At 36.8% G+C, this 18,041-nt stretch overlaps 1 protein-coding gene across 1 annotated transcript in view; it reads left to right on the top strand.

Moving 5' to 3' along the window:
• LRP1B (LDL receptor related protein 1B) overlaps nucleotides 1–18,041 on the top strand; it is a 613,981-nt gene that overhangs the window by 534,577 nt on the left and 61,363 nt on the right. The window contains exons 61-71 of the mRNA XM_085067137.1: nucleotides 877–1,065; nucleotides 1,902–2,050; nucleotides 3,589–3,682; nucleotides 4,849–4,965; nucleotides 5,155–5,274; nucleotides 6,203–6,322; nucleotides 11,963–12,079; nucleotides 15,038–15,144; nucleotides 15,798–15,927; nucleotides 16,902–17,008; nucleotides 17,321–17,453. Of these exons, the coding sequence (XP_084923263.1) occupies nucleotides 877–1,065; nucleotides 1,902–2,050; nucleotides 3,589–3,682; nucleotides 4,849–4,965; nucleotides 5,155–5,274; nucleotides 6,203–6,322; nucleotides 11,963–12,079; nucleotides 15,038–15,144; nucleotides 15,798–15,927; nucleotides 16,902–17,008; nucleotides 17,321–17,453 (1,383 nt within the window). The remainder of the gene's footprint in view (nucleotides 1–876; nucleotides 1,066–1,901; nucleotides 2,051–3,588; nucleotides 3,683–4,848; nucleotides 4,966–5,154; nucleotides 5,275–6,202; nucleotides 6,323–11,962; nucleotides 12,080–15,037; nucleotides 15,145–15,797; nucleotides 15,928–16,901; nucleotides 17,009–17,320; nucleotides 17,454–18,041) is intronic.

The raw sequence follows: 18,041 nt of genomic DNA, 5'->3' as shown, positions 1-18,041 counted from the left end.
CCTGCTCTGCCTTTTCAGCTCTCTCAGTAATTAGTGATTCAGCAACAAAAGATTATTGTTTACAAATTAATTATTGTGGTCAGATATTTTCCTGTGACATTTATGTTTATTCATGTTAAAAGAAAAAAAAAAAGTGGAGTTCAGTTACTGTTTACCAAGAACAAATACTTCAAGATTAAGGAGTAGAGAGCAGATAAATAATGCTCCAAAACTTTCTCTCCCTTTTGTCCTTCCATCCCTTTTCAAATGATGTTGGCTCATAATTTTGTGATATTGTGACAATGGACTATCATCATTGTTTTGTTTTTTTTTTATATTGTGTGGTTGCGATGTTAGGAATAAGCAATAAGCCCTCTTACTGCAATGTTTATTTTAATGCCACTATTTTTTATTTTTCTGCCTCTCTTCTCAGTATATTTTCATGAAATAAAATGCTATTAATTGTATGAAAGGGTATTAAACAGAGCATATTGGGAGATGTATATGTTACGTTTTGGATGTTTTCTAATAACTTTTATTCCAGTAAAAAAAGCAAACTTGTGTTGCTTATGCAAAGAGTAGGGAAAGTTATGTTTGTTGTTTAGTACTTTAAAGTGAGACCTGTCTTGAGTTTAAAATCTGGAGATGGTTTTTGTTAACAGAAATTCTTTCTTTTCCTTAACACTGATTGAGCTGACTGATTCTGAGCAAGCAGGGCTCATGCTCCATCCCCCTTTACTGTAACTGGTGATAAAGAACCCTCTACTCCTGCTGTATTGTCACCATAATTATTTACTCTCAGGACATTCCAGAGCACTTGTCAGCCCATGCAGTGGGGAATATTCCAGCTGGCAGTTTCCCAAGGGTGAACATTAACCTGAGCACCTCTCCTTCCAGTGCCTAACCAAGACATCTCAGGGGTGATTGCACTGACGTTGTTTGAAGACTACATCTACTGGACAGACGGCAAAACCAAATCGCTCAGCCGTGCCCACAAAACCTCGGGCTCAGACAGGCTCTCCCTGATTAACTCGTGGCACACCATCACAGACATCCAGGTGTACCATTCCTACAGGCAGCCTGATGGTAATTATCCTCTCTCTGCTTTCCAGGCAGCACCTTGATGTGTTTAACTCACTGCCAGGTGCTGAGGTACTGCATGCTCGTTTGTCTGCCATGATTACTTCTGTTTTGTTTCAAATTGTAGGAATTTTCAAATTAGCGTTTTTAAACATTAACCCGTGATTAATGTTTTAAGAAAATCTGGTATTAAACACATGTAACAAAACTTGTTCAGTAGAGAGATAATTTGTATGCTTAAAAATTAACCCAGATGCTGATGGGAAGTACAGAAATGTTCAGTTGCATCACAGTAAAAGTTACCATTTTTTAAAAGGGGGAACTGTGTGTTACGAAAACTTTTCACCTTATTCTTTGAAAAGTGCTAATAGTGCAGAAGAATACTGCTGTTTAGAGACTTATTGGACTGAGGGAATGTCAGAGAACGTGAGTGGTACGATTGTCTTATCTGCTGATATCCCTGTATTTGAATTGTAACTGAATGCAATTTGGCAATTGACCTAGATAAGCTAATTTTTTCTCTCGCTATTAAAAAAAAAAGAAAAAAAAAAGAAAAAAAGAGGTTTTTTTCTTTCTCTCACTCTTTCACTATTGAACGTACAGCCACAGCAATAATTCATTTTTGCATACAACAGAGACTAGCTTAAAGGCAGAAGGAAGAGGTTGCCTCCATGGGTTTTTGATTGGGGACATTCCATTGTAAAGGCAGAACACGGAACACCTTTCTGCCTCTGTGCAGCAGATCCCCGCGGTGTGCTGAGCTAACAGGCTCTGCTGTTACCTGCTCTGCTGTTACTTGCTCTGCTGTCACCTGCTCTGATGCACTCCCATTGTGCCCACAGTGTCCAAGCACGTGTGCAGCCTGGACAACGGTGGCTGCAGCCACCTGTGCCTGCTGGCCCCTGGCAAGCTGCACTCCTGCGCCTGCCCCACCAACTTCTACCTGGCCGCCGACAACAAGACGTGTCTGTCCAACTGCACCGCCAGCCAGGTATGGCAGCCTGCTGGGTTAACTGCTCTGCCTGTGATGCCTGATGGGTTTTTATGTCCTTTTTCATTGTACTTTTATACCCTTTTTGTATACTTTCTATCCTTTCCCATTCCTGTACTTTTCACTCCCTGTATCAGCCCACATGTCCATAACCCTTGTACTCTAGCCTAGTTCAGAATTCTTTGGAGAAGACGAAACATCCCCACAATCTCAAGAACATGAGGCACTATTTCATAATGACATTTAAAGATTTAGTACCTCTTTGCTGGCAATAACTTCATAATGCCATATTAACAGCCTGAAGTCCCTCTGGTGAGCTGAGCAAGCAGAAAAGACTGAGAATGACAATTGTCTGAGTTGGTTTGTCTCCTGCATTTGGCAGCCTCCTGCTGAGCCCCTGTGAGCTGCAGGTCTGTGTGGGGCAGTTTGATAGTTAGAACAGCTGCCCTTCACCCCAGCCTGTCACACAGAATGTCCCTCAAGGTGCTACAAGAATGATGTAGCTCCAGCTATAAGTTCATTGCATAAATGCCTTTGAAACCCTAATTTTTCTTGTCAGAAAAGATAAAACTGAGCTACTGCACCAAATTTAATATAGCTTTTAAGCACAGCTTTATTGAATAATCAATGAGTTAAAAAAATTAAAAAGAAAAGCTGCCCAGTCACAGAAAATGAAATGTTTTGCCCTTGTAAACCTTTTGGTTTCCTTCCTCTCTGTGTTCATAGAGACACCAGGCAGGAAAACCAGCATTTCTTAAAAGCTGTTTGATAATCTACCCAGATTTTTCTCCCTAACATGAGCCACATAATGTACTCAGGTTTTAGGTTTAGCCCCAGAAAATTACATAAATTGGTACTGTTTGTTTTGTTTGCATTCCTCTTTCAGTGAGAACAAAGATACAGAGCCACCTGTGTAGAGAGTAAAGGCAACAGCCAGGATCTTACAAAGGATTTTTGTGTTTCTTTTCTGCAGATGTTTTATCCTTTTGAAAGTCTGGAAGCCTTTACATTTGGTCTGTCCGTGTAATTCAAACAATATAAGCAGTACCATACACAACAACACACATTAAGGGCCTTTTCTGTAGCTGTGGGTGTTTGGGTTTATCTGGATGTTGTCTGCTTCAGCAGTTCACAAAAACTGAGAATTGAAGTGCTTGTTTTGAATAAGATCTCCAACAATGAAACAGAATGCTGCAAAATGCAATGAGTTTATGTTGCAGCATTGTAAGCCAGCATAGCCCAGCCCTTGAAATTACACTGACTTTTATCAGTGGCAATCTCAGTGCAAGAGAATCTTTTTCTCCAAGAGAAGAAAGTATTAAAAAAATCCAAGTTTTGTAAAATTAACAGCCAGAAATTATTAACAGATCGATGCCTCAAGCGGCGAATCCGATTTTCATAAACCGCGCTATTACTGCCTATAAGTAAATAAATAAAAAATTAATAAATGCTGATACCAAATACTGCTTACAAGTAAATAAATAAATGAATAAATGCTGATATCCAAGCATGTCTCCCTGCTTGCCTCCCTGTGGCAGTTCCGCTGCAAGACGGACAAGTGCATCCCGTTCTGGTGGAAGTGTGACACGGTGGATGACTGCGGCGACGGCTCCGATGAGCCCCTGGAGTGCCGTAAGTGCTCCTGCAGCTGGGCTGCCCTCAGCAGCAGGCTCTGAACCTAACAGAACACTCTGTCAATTTTAGGAAGAGGATTATTTTCTTTGCAGCACTGTTTTGTGTTCCTTGGTCTCGGTCAGGTTGACAAAGGGTACGGGTTAATTGGGTTTTCGGGGGGGTTTTTTGTCATCCTGTAAAAGGTTTTCATGAACTCTACCTGGAGTCTTTAAAAGGCTTTAGAAAATCATACATGAGTTTCATCTTTTAAACCTTTACTTCATCCCAGTTATGTTTTTGATAAAGATTTTAATTTTAAAGCTGTGTTCTGAGGTTGTGGAATTCTTTACATAAATACAAAATCCTGACAAGTTTGTGGTTTGTTTTTCTATGTAATAAAAATATGGGATTCTAATCTCATTTGCTTGTTTTTCACTGCAGTTATAGAAGTTTAGATACACATTATTATTTACTGCAGTTTTCTGAGCAACAACAATATCCTTCCTGTGATTCTTGCCTTCTTCCCTTAAGCTTATATAGAAAATGCTCTACTATGTGTTCTACAATCTTCCAGTTAATTAACAGTTAGTTTTATTTTTTGTATTGAAATCCCTCACCCCTATTTTTGCAATTTTATTATTAGGGGTTTTTTTTCTTGCTGCAGAGGCTTTTGAAGTAAATTTTAATATTTGTAATAATTCTAAGCATTCTGATCATTAAGATTCCATTTTAAGCTAGGCTGTTTGTGTATAATGTTAATATAAAGATAAATAATTTTTCATTGATTCTAATGGTAGTGGCTGGAGAAGGAACAATGTTAGGCCTTGGGAAACAGAATTATACTGGGATAGGGAGTTTCTTAAAAGCAGACTTGAGTTCAAATGTTTAGATCCTAAATTGCAGGTCTCTGTTGAGCTTTTACTGAGCTTCAACCTGCAGGGGGTTTCACTCTGTGTCATTAGTACTGTAGCTAGAGTTGCAGAAATTAAAGATATCAGATTTTGAAATTAGCTTTGCAATAGTATGTGTGGATTTTAGTCACTAATATATACTCAGATGGAAATTATAAAGGCAAATTTGAAAGTTTGTAAGTATTTTTGATTAGTCCACGAGGTAAGAACAGCACTAGTGAGACTTTAACCATTCCTCTGGTAGTATTCATGAGCAGTTTTGTCTTTTCTCAGCTGAATTCAGATGTCAGCCAGGACGTTTCCAGTGTGGAACTGGGCTTTGTGCTCTGCCAGCCTTTATCTGTGATGGAGAGAACGACTGTGGGGACAATTCTGACGAACTGAACTGTGGTAGGTGATTGTATGCTCTGTGGGCTTCAGAAACAGCCCAAAATGCTTTCAGTGCCATGTTTCACACTGTCAACAAACTGTATTTTCCTTCATATGCCTTTGAAGTTTTAAATCTTTTCATTTTTTAACTTCTAATCTTTCCATTTTGTCTTTTTAATCTCGTTATTTTTATTTCGTTTTTGTTTCCAGACACACACGTGTGTCTGTCAGGGCAGTTCAAGTGCACGAAGAACCAGAAGTGTATCCCAATAAACCTGAGGTGCAATGGGCAGGATGACTGTGGGGATGAAGAGGATGAAAGAGACTGTCGTAAGTGATGCTGAGAGAATTTGGCTCTGTAGCTGGTTTTAAACAAGAAACTGGAGTAAAATCCAGCAAATGTCCTATATCTAAAATAATTAGAGAACGTGCAAAACAGTTAATTCATGGGATTGGTGTGCAGTGCTTCTATATAGGAGAGCAAACTAAAATGTCAATAATTAACTTCAATTTTGAAAGTCATTGCAAAGAAGAGAGGGGTATAAACAATTTCAAGCCTTTAATTGGGTTTTTGACTGAGGTTGAAACATGTATTTGACTCTTCACCACCTCACAAATGACTCATCTTCTCGAGGCTTTCATCTGCCATGCCTTGCAGCAATGAGTTTCAATGGAAAAAGATGTTTTTCAGAATCTTTTGTTGGAAAAGCTGTAGATCCAAAGCTCCTTCTACACCCTTTTTCTTTCATTGATTTTTTTTTTTTTTTTTTTTTTTACCTTTTCTGTTCCCTTTTCTCTGGAGATTTCATTAATTTACCTATGTGACTGGACTTTGATTTGCTCAGCTTTTAATGCAACTTACTCTTCATAAATTCATTTTCATTTTATATTTCTTGGATATAAGTGGAGAAAAGATTTTCAGGTTTATAATGGAAATTTCCTGAATAAGTTTGTGTCTTTAATCATTTTGTAATGAAGATGATGGGGCTGCCTTGGAATGTAGCTCTTTCTTCCACTCAGTTGCCTTTGGGGATATTAGAAAACAAAAGAGTTTTTAAGTAAATTTACCTCAAAGTTGATATTGACATGGGCTCCTGGTATAAGACATATAACAGCTGTTTCCTTACATCTGTTACATAATTGATGCTAGAGATGCCAGATTTCTGAATTTTAAATCCTTACTACTTTTTCTTTAAAACACATATTTTAAATATTAGCAGAAATTTCTGATTTTGATCTGGAATTCTTTTATTTCAAGCTGAAAACAGTTGTTCTCCAGACCACTTCCAGTGTAAAACAACCAAACACTGCATTTCCAAGCTGTGGGTTTGTGATGAAGACCCAGATTGTGCTGATGGGTCAGATGAAGCTAACTGTGGTGAGTATGCCACTGGTTCTGAATCTGTTACTGGAGCTTGACATTGTTTTAGCAAAAGGAAATAATCATGCCACTTTTTATGTCCTCTTTCAGTGTTTGATAATACCTATCTGGAACCTCTCTGGCTCAGCCAGTTCTTACTGAATGGCAGTCTTTGTATGAGTAATTAATAAAATTCATGTTGTACCACTGCTTTATTGGCAGGAGCTGCAAATGAGTCTCTCATTTGGCATTTGGAATCATAGAAGTGACAGAGAATGTAGTGATTGTCATAGGGTGCAGAGACATTCTTTATTTTTCTCACTGTGTTATCCAGTTTCTGTCAATTCAGTCTGCACATTATTGCTGCTGAAGTTCATAAATAGTGCAAATATAATAATTTGAAAGTCCTGGTGGTTAAGACTGGCTGTGTAGAAGGGTCAAGAGTAGATTCCAACTTGACATGGCCTACTTCTTCTCTCTGAGAGCTCTGGGGAGTTATGGGTCAGCTCTTATTGTGGTAATTAGAGAAAATAATAAATACAAATATTCTACCTGGGAAATGGATTACAGAGGCAGAATAAGTGGATCAGTACTGCTGGAAAATCCCTGAAGATGGATTTCAATGCAAGACACCCTCTAACCATGTGCACAAACACTCATGAAGCTTTCAAGGCTGGTCTGTAAAGGAAAACACAGAAAAATGTTCTGAGCTGGAGGAGAACAAGACAAATGTGGAACATTTAAAGCTCTCCCCATTACTCATCCACGCCTCAGCAAATGGGTTGATGAAACACCTGTGTCTGGATAGGTTTATCTCTGGGACAGCAGAGTCACAAAACCACAGGTTACAATCAAGGACAAAGCACTGAGCTGCTTCTCCATGGATGTGTTTCAAGTAATTGACACAGGAGCATATATAAAGATGCTGAAGGTGGCAGATATGCCTAGGGAAATGAACTCTTTCTCAACACTGAAAATCCAAGAGCATCGTTTGAATTGCCAAGATGGGGGAAATAATTAATCTGTCAACTGGGGAGAAGTTTATAGTCCAAGGAACTATTTGTCTTGAAGAAACAGCGAATGAAAAGGAGATGAAGCTTTGCCATGGAAAGGCTTCACATCTCCTTCTAGGCTGTCACTGAAGCACCTCTGCACTGCTTATGTTCTGATCTACTTTGTAGGGGCTTTTTCCTGGGCTGTTGCACATGACCTGGATCTCCAGTGTGCTGTTGCTTTCCAGCTGGGACAGCATTCCAAGCTTCCAGACTGTGGATTCATTTTGATGATCCCAACTGATGCAGCACAAATGGTCTTAAAATAATTCATCCAGTAATATCCTCAAGTCACAAGTTCTTTCCTAAGGAAAAGGGAAAAAATAAAACTGACACTGAATAGGAAAAATTGTGTTTATAATAAGTACTTCACTCAGAGCCATCATCTTACAATAGAAGGAATAAAAATTACCCAAACAACTAAAAAGTGTAAAGGAGCAATGTGTGCAGTCCCATGCTGAACAGGTTTTTTAAATCACAACGTGTACAACTGGAGGTGTTGTTTCATAGCTGAGACTCATCTTGGCTTTCATCCTGTCTCTGGCAGTGACTGAAAGTGAGTATCTAGGGAAGAATATGTGAGCAAAGCAGGCTTGTACTGCAGCTTCCCTGGGATATCCTTCCAGCCTCTAACAACTCGAGAATCAGAGATATTGTGAGTCAAGTATGTCTCTGAATACAGTAATTCATCATATATCTCACTCTCTTTTTACCTTTGTAAAGTTTTCAGAACATGCTGGAGCGAGGCATTCTGCAGTTTAATCACACACCTACCTGAAAAAACACATTTTTATTTTTAATCTCCTGGCTGCATACACTGCTCTTGGTTTTCACGTTGGAGGAGACAGAATAATTTATCCATAGTCACAATTTCTGTGCCAAATACAGTTTGTGTACACATGGAACAGCTAAGCCTTGACAAGAACAGGGTGTGTTTAATCACATTTTGAAGTTTTCCATATTTTTAGTATTTGAAATATGTTTAAATGACCTTACTATGGCAGTAGTTTCAACACAGTTTGGTCTCCTGCATTTTTTTAATTCCAAGTTAAAGATTGTTATTTTTATGGACAAAGTTTGAAAGAACTAAATTCCAAAGCTGGAAGCTGACTATAAAAAAGATCTGCATATGTTGATGCAATACTAATTTGTTATTGTTTTGAGTTCATTTCTGAAGTGCCTGCAATGTGAAACTTGTGCAATGGGTGATCTGTTTTTACTTGAATGCTGCACAGCCATATGTATTTTGCTTAGTCAACATCTGCTGCTGTGTGTTATTGGAGATATTACACTTAGTAAATTTGCTGGAAGTAGTGTAAATGTATATTTAGTCTTCTGTGGTTACTTTCCAATTCAGACGGTTGAAGTAGAATCAGGAAATGTGTTTTTATTAGGGAGTGTGTGGTGTTCCTCAGAAAACAGTGGAGTTAATTCATGCTAACTGTTCAGGCAATTAAAGAAAGACACTAGATTATTCTAATCCTTGCTCTCAACTTTAATACTTTACATCAAAATGGGCCAGTTTGAGTTAGAAAGCCATGTGTGGTCTTGGGAAGTGATTTATAATAATCTTTAAAGGTTATGTGCATTTCAGGTCTTATTATCTTAATGTGTCAACATTGGCATGGCTGCTTTCTGCTTCCTCACTTTTTTAATATTAATTTTATTTTTAGCTGTGAAAGTCATAAAGCAGGCATTTTTTGCTGTTGATAAAGACTATGTTCTTCAAGGCATTTGAAGGATGCATTATATAAACTTCCTTCAGCAGCTTATAATTTCCTGTGTCCAGCATTGGTGGCAGCCTGCCGGGCTATGGGACAGCCAGCTGATCCTGGATCAAAAGGAAATTCCTTTTCTTGTTGGATTTTATCCCTTTCAGACATGCACACATGAAAATATTTGGAATTAAAATCCCCAAACAGCAACATCGTGCAATTAGTGACAAAATAGCATTTTCATTGGCAGGGATTGGTATTTGAATCTAAATGGTTTTGGGGTGCATACAGGGTTTTTGCCTTGTTTTTCTTTGTTTCCCCATTGAAGGCTTCATCCTGTTTTCCTCACAGTCATTTAGAAATATTTCTAAAGTAAAGTCCTAGTTCAGTATGCACAAAAAAGTGAACCCCAGCCCACCAGCAGCTACTGCAGGCAATCACACAATTTCTAAGGGAGAGCTTTGCCTGTCACTGTAGGTCAGTGAATCTTAATAATAATTTGAAGAGAGCAATATGAAAATGGAGTTATCAGTACTTGCTTCTTTGCCTTTGTACCATTTCTATGTGAACTTTCACACTTTTAAGGTTGGCTCATTTTAAGAAAAATGAGAAAGCAGTTTAGTGTTGAAGGCAGAGATGACAAAATGTGTTGTGAGCCCATGTGTGCTTTTCATGGTTCCACAATTCCCAATAAATAAGGTCTTGCACTGTTTCCTTGGAGGTGAATGAATCCATCATTCTCAAGGATCAGGTAATTGTTACACAACTTTTCCAAATTTTCCTCTTTGCTGTATTCTATCTCTGGTATCCCAGGGTTTTCTAAGTTCTCATTAATGTGAAGGAAGAAATACAAGAGAAGCAAATCTGATTTGTAAGACACTGTCAGCTCTAAGCTGCTACAAGAGATCATTCAACAGAGGAGAAATAAAGCTTTTAGATTTGTGAAGACAGAGCCTTACAAACATGCAAAATATTTTGTATAAAAAAAAAATCCTTTATGCTTGGTAGAAATAGAGTAAGAAAAAGATTAATATTTAGGTAGCAATCAGAGGTTAAGGTTGGATAAATTAAAAAAAAAACCCCAAACTCGACTTCCTTCACATGTAGAAAGGCAATGCTTTCTGTGCACAAGGAAATGGATTTAGTGTGCTTGAGAACTAAATGGCTCTTTATGGAGCGTAAGAAAAGATATATTGCATTTTCAGGTAGCTGAGATGAATGGGTATCATCTCTGGCTTCTGTGTATTGCTGATTAGATCTTGGTGTTTCTGTTGAGTGTGGAAGGATAAATAGAATGTTTCTGTGTTGCTGTGATGGTATCTGTCATTAGTGTTACAACTCATTTTGTGGGCAAATACTCTATTCAATACTCTATTCAATACTCTATTCAATACTCTATTCAATACTCTATTCCCTCAATTTCAGGGAAATTGCCAACATTACTAGAAGTATTTTAATAAATATAGGATGGATTTCAGGTTTGAAACTTTATCTTTTTCAAATCTACAGAATGAAAAGTGTCATAAGCTTGGGAGGAATATGTTTATGTTTTGTAATGTTAAATGTTTTTAATTGTTTGCCAGTGCAAAGTATTTGAAATATCATGTTCAAAGTATCATAGACTGTAATACTGAAAAATATCATAGAAAAAAGAAATATCTTGGGAGAAATCTTCCTTCAGTCATGATATGGGCAGAGAATAAGGAACAAGCACAAAGGCAGTATTGCAATGAGCAGATTTTTGGGTGCACTCAGCACAACTGAGCTGCAGCACCATTTACTTCCACCTTCTTGATACTCAAGTGTAGCTTTTTTTTATCAGTCTAGCTCTGGAACTACCATTAAAACCACTGAGAAAAATCAGCAGTTTGGACCATAGCATCAAATCTAGCACCTCTAATTTGTGGTTCAGCAGCAGAGGATTGGTTCAGGAGGTTGATTGAAGCTGCTGTGTCTGTCAGTCATTAGCAGCCCTGAGTGAAGCTGCTCTGACATGTTATGACATTGCCTAGCGGAAATTAAAAAAAAATTCTACTGAAATACCACAGTGACATGCAATTTTAAATATGTCATTGAGGCTTTTACAAAGCAAACTTCTTTTTTTCCCCCCCCCAATGAAAATGTCACTGATAACTTTTTAATTTACTTCATTTCGTCTCAGTCCTTAGGAGCTGAATGAATTATTCAAGAATTGCTCACAGAAAACACAGAGGGAACTTCTTCCTGCTGGAGGAGTTCAGGATGTTTGTGTATCTCTAAGAGGCTTTGCTTCCAATGTTCCTCTGTAAATAGAAAAAAATCATTGAAAATATACAACATGAAGGAAATTTCCCTCAGTTTAGCATTATAGGATTTATAACGTTTTACCTCATAGGAGTAACTTCCAGTCAATCAGTAGGTAAAAATTTAAATCAAAGTGCAAAGTTTTCGGTCTTAAATTATTACATGCAAAAATAGCTTTTGAGAAATGCATATTTTGTACAGTTTTCAAATTAATATTCTTGTGGTTTACTGTGATGTGATCTTTTGTAAAGCAATCTTACAGAATAATTCAAGGAGAAGCTAATGCAGTTTTTGAGAATCAGTGCACTAATACCCTCTCTTTGAACAACTTTGTGACTCCTTCTGAATTTCATATTTTTAATTTTACATGAAAGTTTATAAAGTGCATATTTTAATTTTATCAAGTTTTAAGATTAAGGTATGAATGTATAAATAGAAACTTGAAGAAATGCTGTGAGAAATAAACTATTCCTGAAAGTAGCATTTCAAGTATTATGGCTGCTCCTTCTTAAAAGTTATCCAGCAACATTGTCATGTCTTTAGAGGAAATCTTTCCCATTTTCACCCTTTGTTTGCAATGCTGTAAATATTATTCTTCTTAATTACAGATAAAAAAACCTGTGGGCCTCACGAGTTCCAGTGCAAAAACAACAACTGCATTCCAGATCACTGGAGATGTGACAGCCAGAATGACTGTGGAGATAATTCTGATGAAGAAAACTGTAGTAAGTAACTTCTGCCTCAGTCCATGTTATAACAGAGTCACTTTAGCAATGTGGAAGAGGAAGCTTTTGAATTCTGATAAAACACATGTGCATCTTTTCATTCAGCATTCTCAGATCTGCTGAAAATCACTTGACCACAACTGAAAATGTCCCTTGCTGTAATTCTCCAATTTGATTCACTCTCATAAAGAGCTGTAATTCTGCATCAGCTGTGACAAAATGCCTGACTTGCAACTGCTCAATAATCTGCTGAATTAAAAATAAATATTTCAATTTGTTTACCTCTGTTAGTTAGCTACATACCACATTTCTTATCTCTGGATAAGAATCATAAACACTGTTCAGAGGTAAAGTGGTAAGTATTAGCTAACAAGGAGCTTTGATCAAGCACTACCTTCTCATTATATTCATTATATTCTTGAGATGATTTGCCTTATTTCACACTGAGAAGTCAATTTCTGTAGTACTTAATTGCATTAGGAATAGTGGTTATTCAAGGTAGCTCAGTTACTCAGTTCTCTCCTACCCATGAGGAACCTGCAGGTCTAATAAATCTCTGTAATGCCACTTTCAGGGAGTTAATTTCCATCTGGTTCTCAGGAAGAAATGAAAAATTTGTAATGGTTTTATCTGATAATTATTGTCTTTATAAAATATTTCAAGAGGGACATTCCCTAAATAGTTCTGAAGTGCCTTGTCTTGACAATTTCTGTGAGTTTTTTTTTTTCCTTTGGTACTCAGAAATCCAAGAAGTTAATATCTTGTTCCTGCACAAAATCTTGAGTACACATTCCTGATTGTAGATCATGAGTGTAGATTTAGTATTTTCAAGGTAACAACAAAACAAAAACTTCCACAAAGTATTATTGCTGCTTGCAAAAGAAGTGTTCAGTATCATATGTGGAGTTAGCCATGTGCATGACCCAGCAGTAATAATTTTCTTGCCTAAAGTTCAGATCATTATAGTACAAAGTGATCTAAAACTGTTCAAATAACGAGAGCAATCGTCTATTTAAGGTTTGGGGTGTTTTTTTAATATTTATGAAGTTTGCCAACTTTATGTTCATATCAAAAACTAAATTATATATTTGGTCCTTGGTTGTTCCCTAGCCTTGCAGATAAAGAAATTTGCAATCAGTCGTAATGGATGGAATTAGGGAGTTGAGACACAGAAGAGGAATCAAACTGAAGGGTGTTAGTTTTTTTAAATTTACTTTTGCTTGTCAAATACATACTTAAATTCTAATTATAGATTCTGTTCTTTACATTAAATGCAGTAGGCTGACACAGTTTTAAAATTCAAAATCTTGGAAGCACTGGGACAGTACATAATGCTATTCAGCTGTTTGAAATAGTTGTATAAAATTTTTATAGACTATCAAGCCACTTACAGAATAAAGTGTAATGAAACAAATATATATGGAATTAGAACTTCAAAACCATTTGACAAAATATGTTACATTGCACAGTGAGATAAATTGTTCATGGCATCCATGAATATAATATACAAAGAGCTGTCAGGCAACTATATCAGAAAATGAGTTGTTTCTCAAGAATGCAGAATGAATTCACTGAATTATAGACATTCAGCTCAAGCATTTGCACTTTTCTCTATAGTTTCTTCACATGCAAGAAATTCACTCTTCTGGTGAAGTTATCAGAGGTGAAAGAGTACACATTAAAAAATATAATATATGGGTGTGAAAGATACAAGATACATTGTTAACTCTTCTGAGGTGATATCTGTTTGGGGGGAGAATTTGCTTTCAGGGTTTATTTGGGTTTTTAAAAACAGAGCAAAAATAGTATTTTCTCTTTCAGGAAACTCCAAGAAAAGGAAAATTCCATAGTAATGACTATCTTTTTCCTTCTAAATAGAAAGCACCAGTATTTTTTTTTTTTTAATTTAATGTGATTAAAGAAAATATCACGTACTGTAAACACTGAAGCAAAGCAAACATAATAATGTTGTAGAAAGACGCAAATTCAATCAGTGTAAAAATATTCATGTTGCTAGAAGTTCTCCCTAATGCTGCTTTGTTGCTTCTACAAGTTGCCAAGAAAACAAATTAGTTGATTTTGTCCTGGGATAAGTTAGTATCACAAATGCTTTTCTTGGGAAGGAGTTTCTGTGATTTTATAAAGCAGAAGCTAAAGAATGCTGTCTTTCATTGGTTATACAGAAGTCAATTAATGCTTTTTCCTTTAATACTGTTTTGTATTAATACTTATTCTTTTCACTGACAATCTGAGCACTGATGGAAAAGTGCTTTGCTGTGTTCATATGTAAATCACAGAGATGGATTCCAGCAGCAGCAGAAATATTTCTTGCAAACAGAGAATTGAGTACTTAGCTCTTTGTGTACATTTTTCCAGAATCAAATCTCTGCTTGTAAATAATTTATCACCAGTGTAGCAATTGTATTTGCTTGTATTTTTCAAATCAATATAGAAACGTGACAAATGTTTTTGTTTGGTTTTTTTTCACTTGTGAATTACTTTTCTCACAAATTATTTCCTTTATATATGTTATCAAATCATGAAATTCCCCCTCTTGGCCTGTTGACAACAAAAAGAATCAAATGTCAGGGATTTGCTAAAGCTCACATTTTGAAAAAAATTTGAGGTAATGTGAGGTAATCTGAGTCCACATAAATGCCAACCTTCGATTTGCTTAAATATAACATTTCTGGAGAATTGATGCAGTTGCTGTAGAGTTGTTTTTAATATTACTTTCCTACAGCTTCAAAATTAAAATTTGTGCCTCCCTGAAAAATTAAATATCTCTTTAAAAAAATTTCAAAGTAATTTTGAGTCTTTTTATGAAGTAAAGAGTCAATTTGCAAGCTAATTGTTTTATTTTTCATATTTCTTCATTGATTGATTGGAGGGGGATTATGTATAAAATATTTAATGGAAAGGCTAATAAACCTAGGGTTGTTTCTTTTCTTTATTCAGAACCTCAAACATGCACTTTGAAAGACTTCCTCTGTGCAAATGGAGACTGTGTTTCAGCAAGGTTCTGGTGTGATGGAGACTATGACTGTGCAGATGGCTCAGATGAGGTAGGCATCTTCCAGAAAAACTATTTCTTCAGAGAATTAGTAGTTTTATCTAGTTGGAGAATGGATTCCTGCATGGGAACATTTTAAAGGACAGCAATGGGAATTCTACACTTGAATCTATACATGCAAATATATTTACTGAATTAAAACCAAACCTCTTGAAGTAATTATTCTAAAAAGAGAACATGCACATAAATCAAGTAATGTTTAACAGTATTCTGCATCTCTTTGTCCCAGCAATGATCTGGACCTCTTCCCATGCTGGAAATACTTTGTGTCCTGATTGGGAACCCATTCTTTTAGACACAGCAGTGGTTTGGTTTGTAGGATTTTTTGAGAGAATGTTGTAGACTGTTTGTTGTATACCAGAAGCTCACTGGATAATACTTTGCTGGTTTTCTGGGGTTTTTCCTCCCCCTTTTTTTTTCCTTCTCCTTTTCTGCCAATACTAGACCTCAGGTGTTTCCCAGCTATTTAGAGGGTGCAAGGCACCTTTTTTGAATCATATCCCCAAATATATTTCATTCCACAAGACATGAATTCCTTCACATTTCATAACATGTAGAAACACAGGCTGTAGCTTCTGCCACCAGCTGATGTTTCCCAATTATTAACCCCTTGATCTTGTGCTTTGGCTGTTTCCTTTGTACCAGAGGTATTGTGAAACAGGCTGTTCCAGGGATCAGTTCCAGTGCTCCAACGGGCAGTGCATCTCTGCCAAATGGAAATGTGATGGTCATGAGGACTGCAAGCTTGGGGAGGACGAGAAAAATTGTGAACCAGGTATAGTTTTTTTTATAGAATGCTGAAAAATGAAGTGAAGCAAGGAATAAATCAGAATGAAAGAAAAACATATATCATCAAATCAAGATTTCGTGGGCTCTGGAAGTAGCAAGAAGTGCAAAGAAATCTGAAATACTTTACTTTTTGAGTGTGTATCACTGTGTCTTACTACCTGTTTTGAAAACTCCACTTAGGTACAACTCTGCAATGTGAAGCTTGTTGGGGCATGGATATTCAATTTAATTATTTTGAAGTGTAATTTGATGATGAATACTCAGCATATAAAATTCTGCTCTGAAAATGTCAGTAAATCTTGGCATGTGCTGAAGTGTTTTGCTTCATGTTCTTCAAAGTTTACTAGTCCTTATGGAAATTCTTGTGATTTTATTTTCTTTTTACTGTCTTGGAAAATGCAGTTGTTTATTTTTACAGGAACTCTCCTAAATTTTTTTGTAGGTTTCATGTAGATTGATGTAACCAATGAAAGCCTATGACAAAACTCCCCTGATTTACAGCGGGAAAAAATATCCACCTTTATATTAAAAAATCCTAGTTAATATTTATGTATTTTAATTTTAATAATGTGTACTTTCCAAAAGGATGGATTCCTATAAATTTAGCTTATTTAATTATAAATTAGCTAACAGCCAAGCTCTAAGCCCATTTTAAGGAATGCAGTTTTTAAATATACTCATTCTATTAATATATGCATGTGTGCAGTTGCTTTTGTGACTAAACATGAGGAGAAAACAAAATTAAATTTCTAAGTGGTAAACACAGATACCTTTTCCCCATCATCATACAATTTACTTAGGATGCAACAATTCAGATTTGTCAAACATTTTATTGTCATTTATGAAAGTGCTCAGACACAAGTTTGCTCACTATATTAACCAGAAGAAAACTTTCAATTGAAAATCAACTTATTTATGAATTGTCTTCTTCTTAATGCTAAAATATGTGTTTGTAACCAGCATCTCCAACCTGCTCTTCAAGTGAGTACGTGTGTGCAAGTGGAGGCTGCATTTCAGCATCCTTGAAGTGCAACGGGGAGTTCGACTGTGCTGATGGATCTGATGAGGTACCTGACACATTTGTTGATTTTTTTTTTATTTTTTTCCCCAGATGTGATTTTTTGGTAAACTTTTTGGGCCTCAGAATAACTGAAAGGGCAAATAACAGTTGTCTTGCGTCCATTGAGTGCTGTCAGATGAATTAGCCCCATGATTTTATATTTCTGAGCTCTGTGGACATGTTTTGGAGTAGACAAATTTGTTTTCTCTGAGTCAAACCTCAGGCATGGTTCTGGGGCCGTTTCCATCAAGGGGCAGCACAGACAGGTCTGCTGTTGCTCTCATTCATTAATACATAGTTGCTATCTGTATTCTCACAGATGGATTGTGTGACAGAATGTAAAGAAGGTCAGTTTCGCTGCAAAAACAAGGCTTACTGCATCCCTGTGCGATGGCTTTGTGATGGGATCCATGACTGTGTGGATGGCAGTGATGAAGAAAACTGTGACCAAGGCAAGAGACACTTCTCTAAAAAAAATTATTGGGCTTTTTATGAACACACAATTGCATGTCAGTGGTATTCTGGATATTATGAGTGGAGAAAGGAAAGTTCTGTGACCTCTTTTGACGAAGGTAGTTTTTAGATTGTTTATGACTTGCTCCTCCTTTGTGTTTCTCTCCCCAGTGATGGAAAGGTCATGTTGTTACTGGAAGCATATTCTTTTTTCATCAAGGAAATCAGCAGTAAATCTGGTCAATTTCAACTTTTATAGGCCACAATAAATTACCAAGCCATGCACAATAAATTACACAGCTGTGCAGTATAATGAACAGTTGCTAAATAAGTAATCTCAAGAGCCTGGGTTTCTGTTTATTCCATAGAATCATAAAACACTTTGGAATGGAAGAGACCTTAAAGATCACTCAGATCCCTGAAGGAACTGAAGTGTGCTTTTCTGAAGCCCAGTGTAGGGAGCTTGCTGTGCTCCCTCCTTGCAGCCCTAAGGGTCCTGAATTCCCCATTCCATGGTCACTGCAGCCCAGGCTGCCCTTGAGCTTCACATCCCACACCAGCCCCTCCTCTCAGTCAAATTAAAGAAG

This window comes from Lichenostomus cassidix, chromosome 7 (genome assembly GCF_008360975.1).
Source record: "Lichenostomus cassidix isolate B80296 chromosome 7, HeHo_3.0, whole genome shotgun sequence".
Taxonomy (NCBI): domain Eukaryota; kingdom Metazoa; phylum Chordata; class Aves; order Passeriformes; family Meliphagidae; genus Lichenostomus; species Lichenostomus cassidix.
The sequence above is the reverse complement of the archived record's forward strand: the minus strand, read 5'-3'. Positions and strand labels throughout refer to the sequence as shown.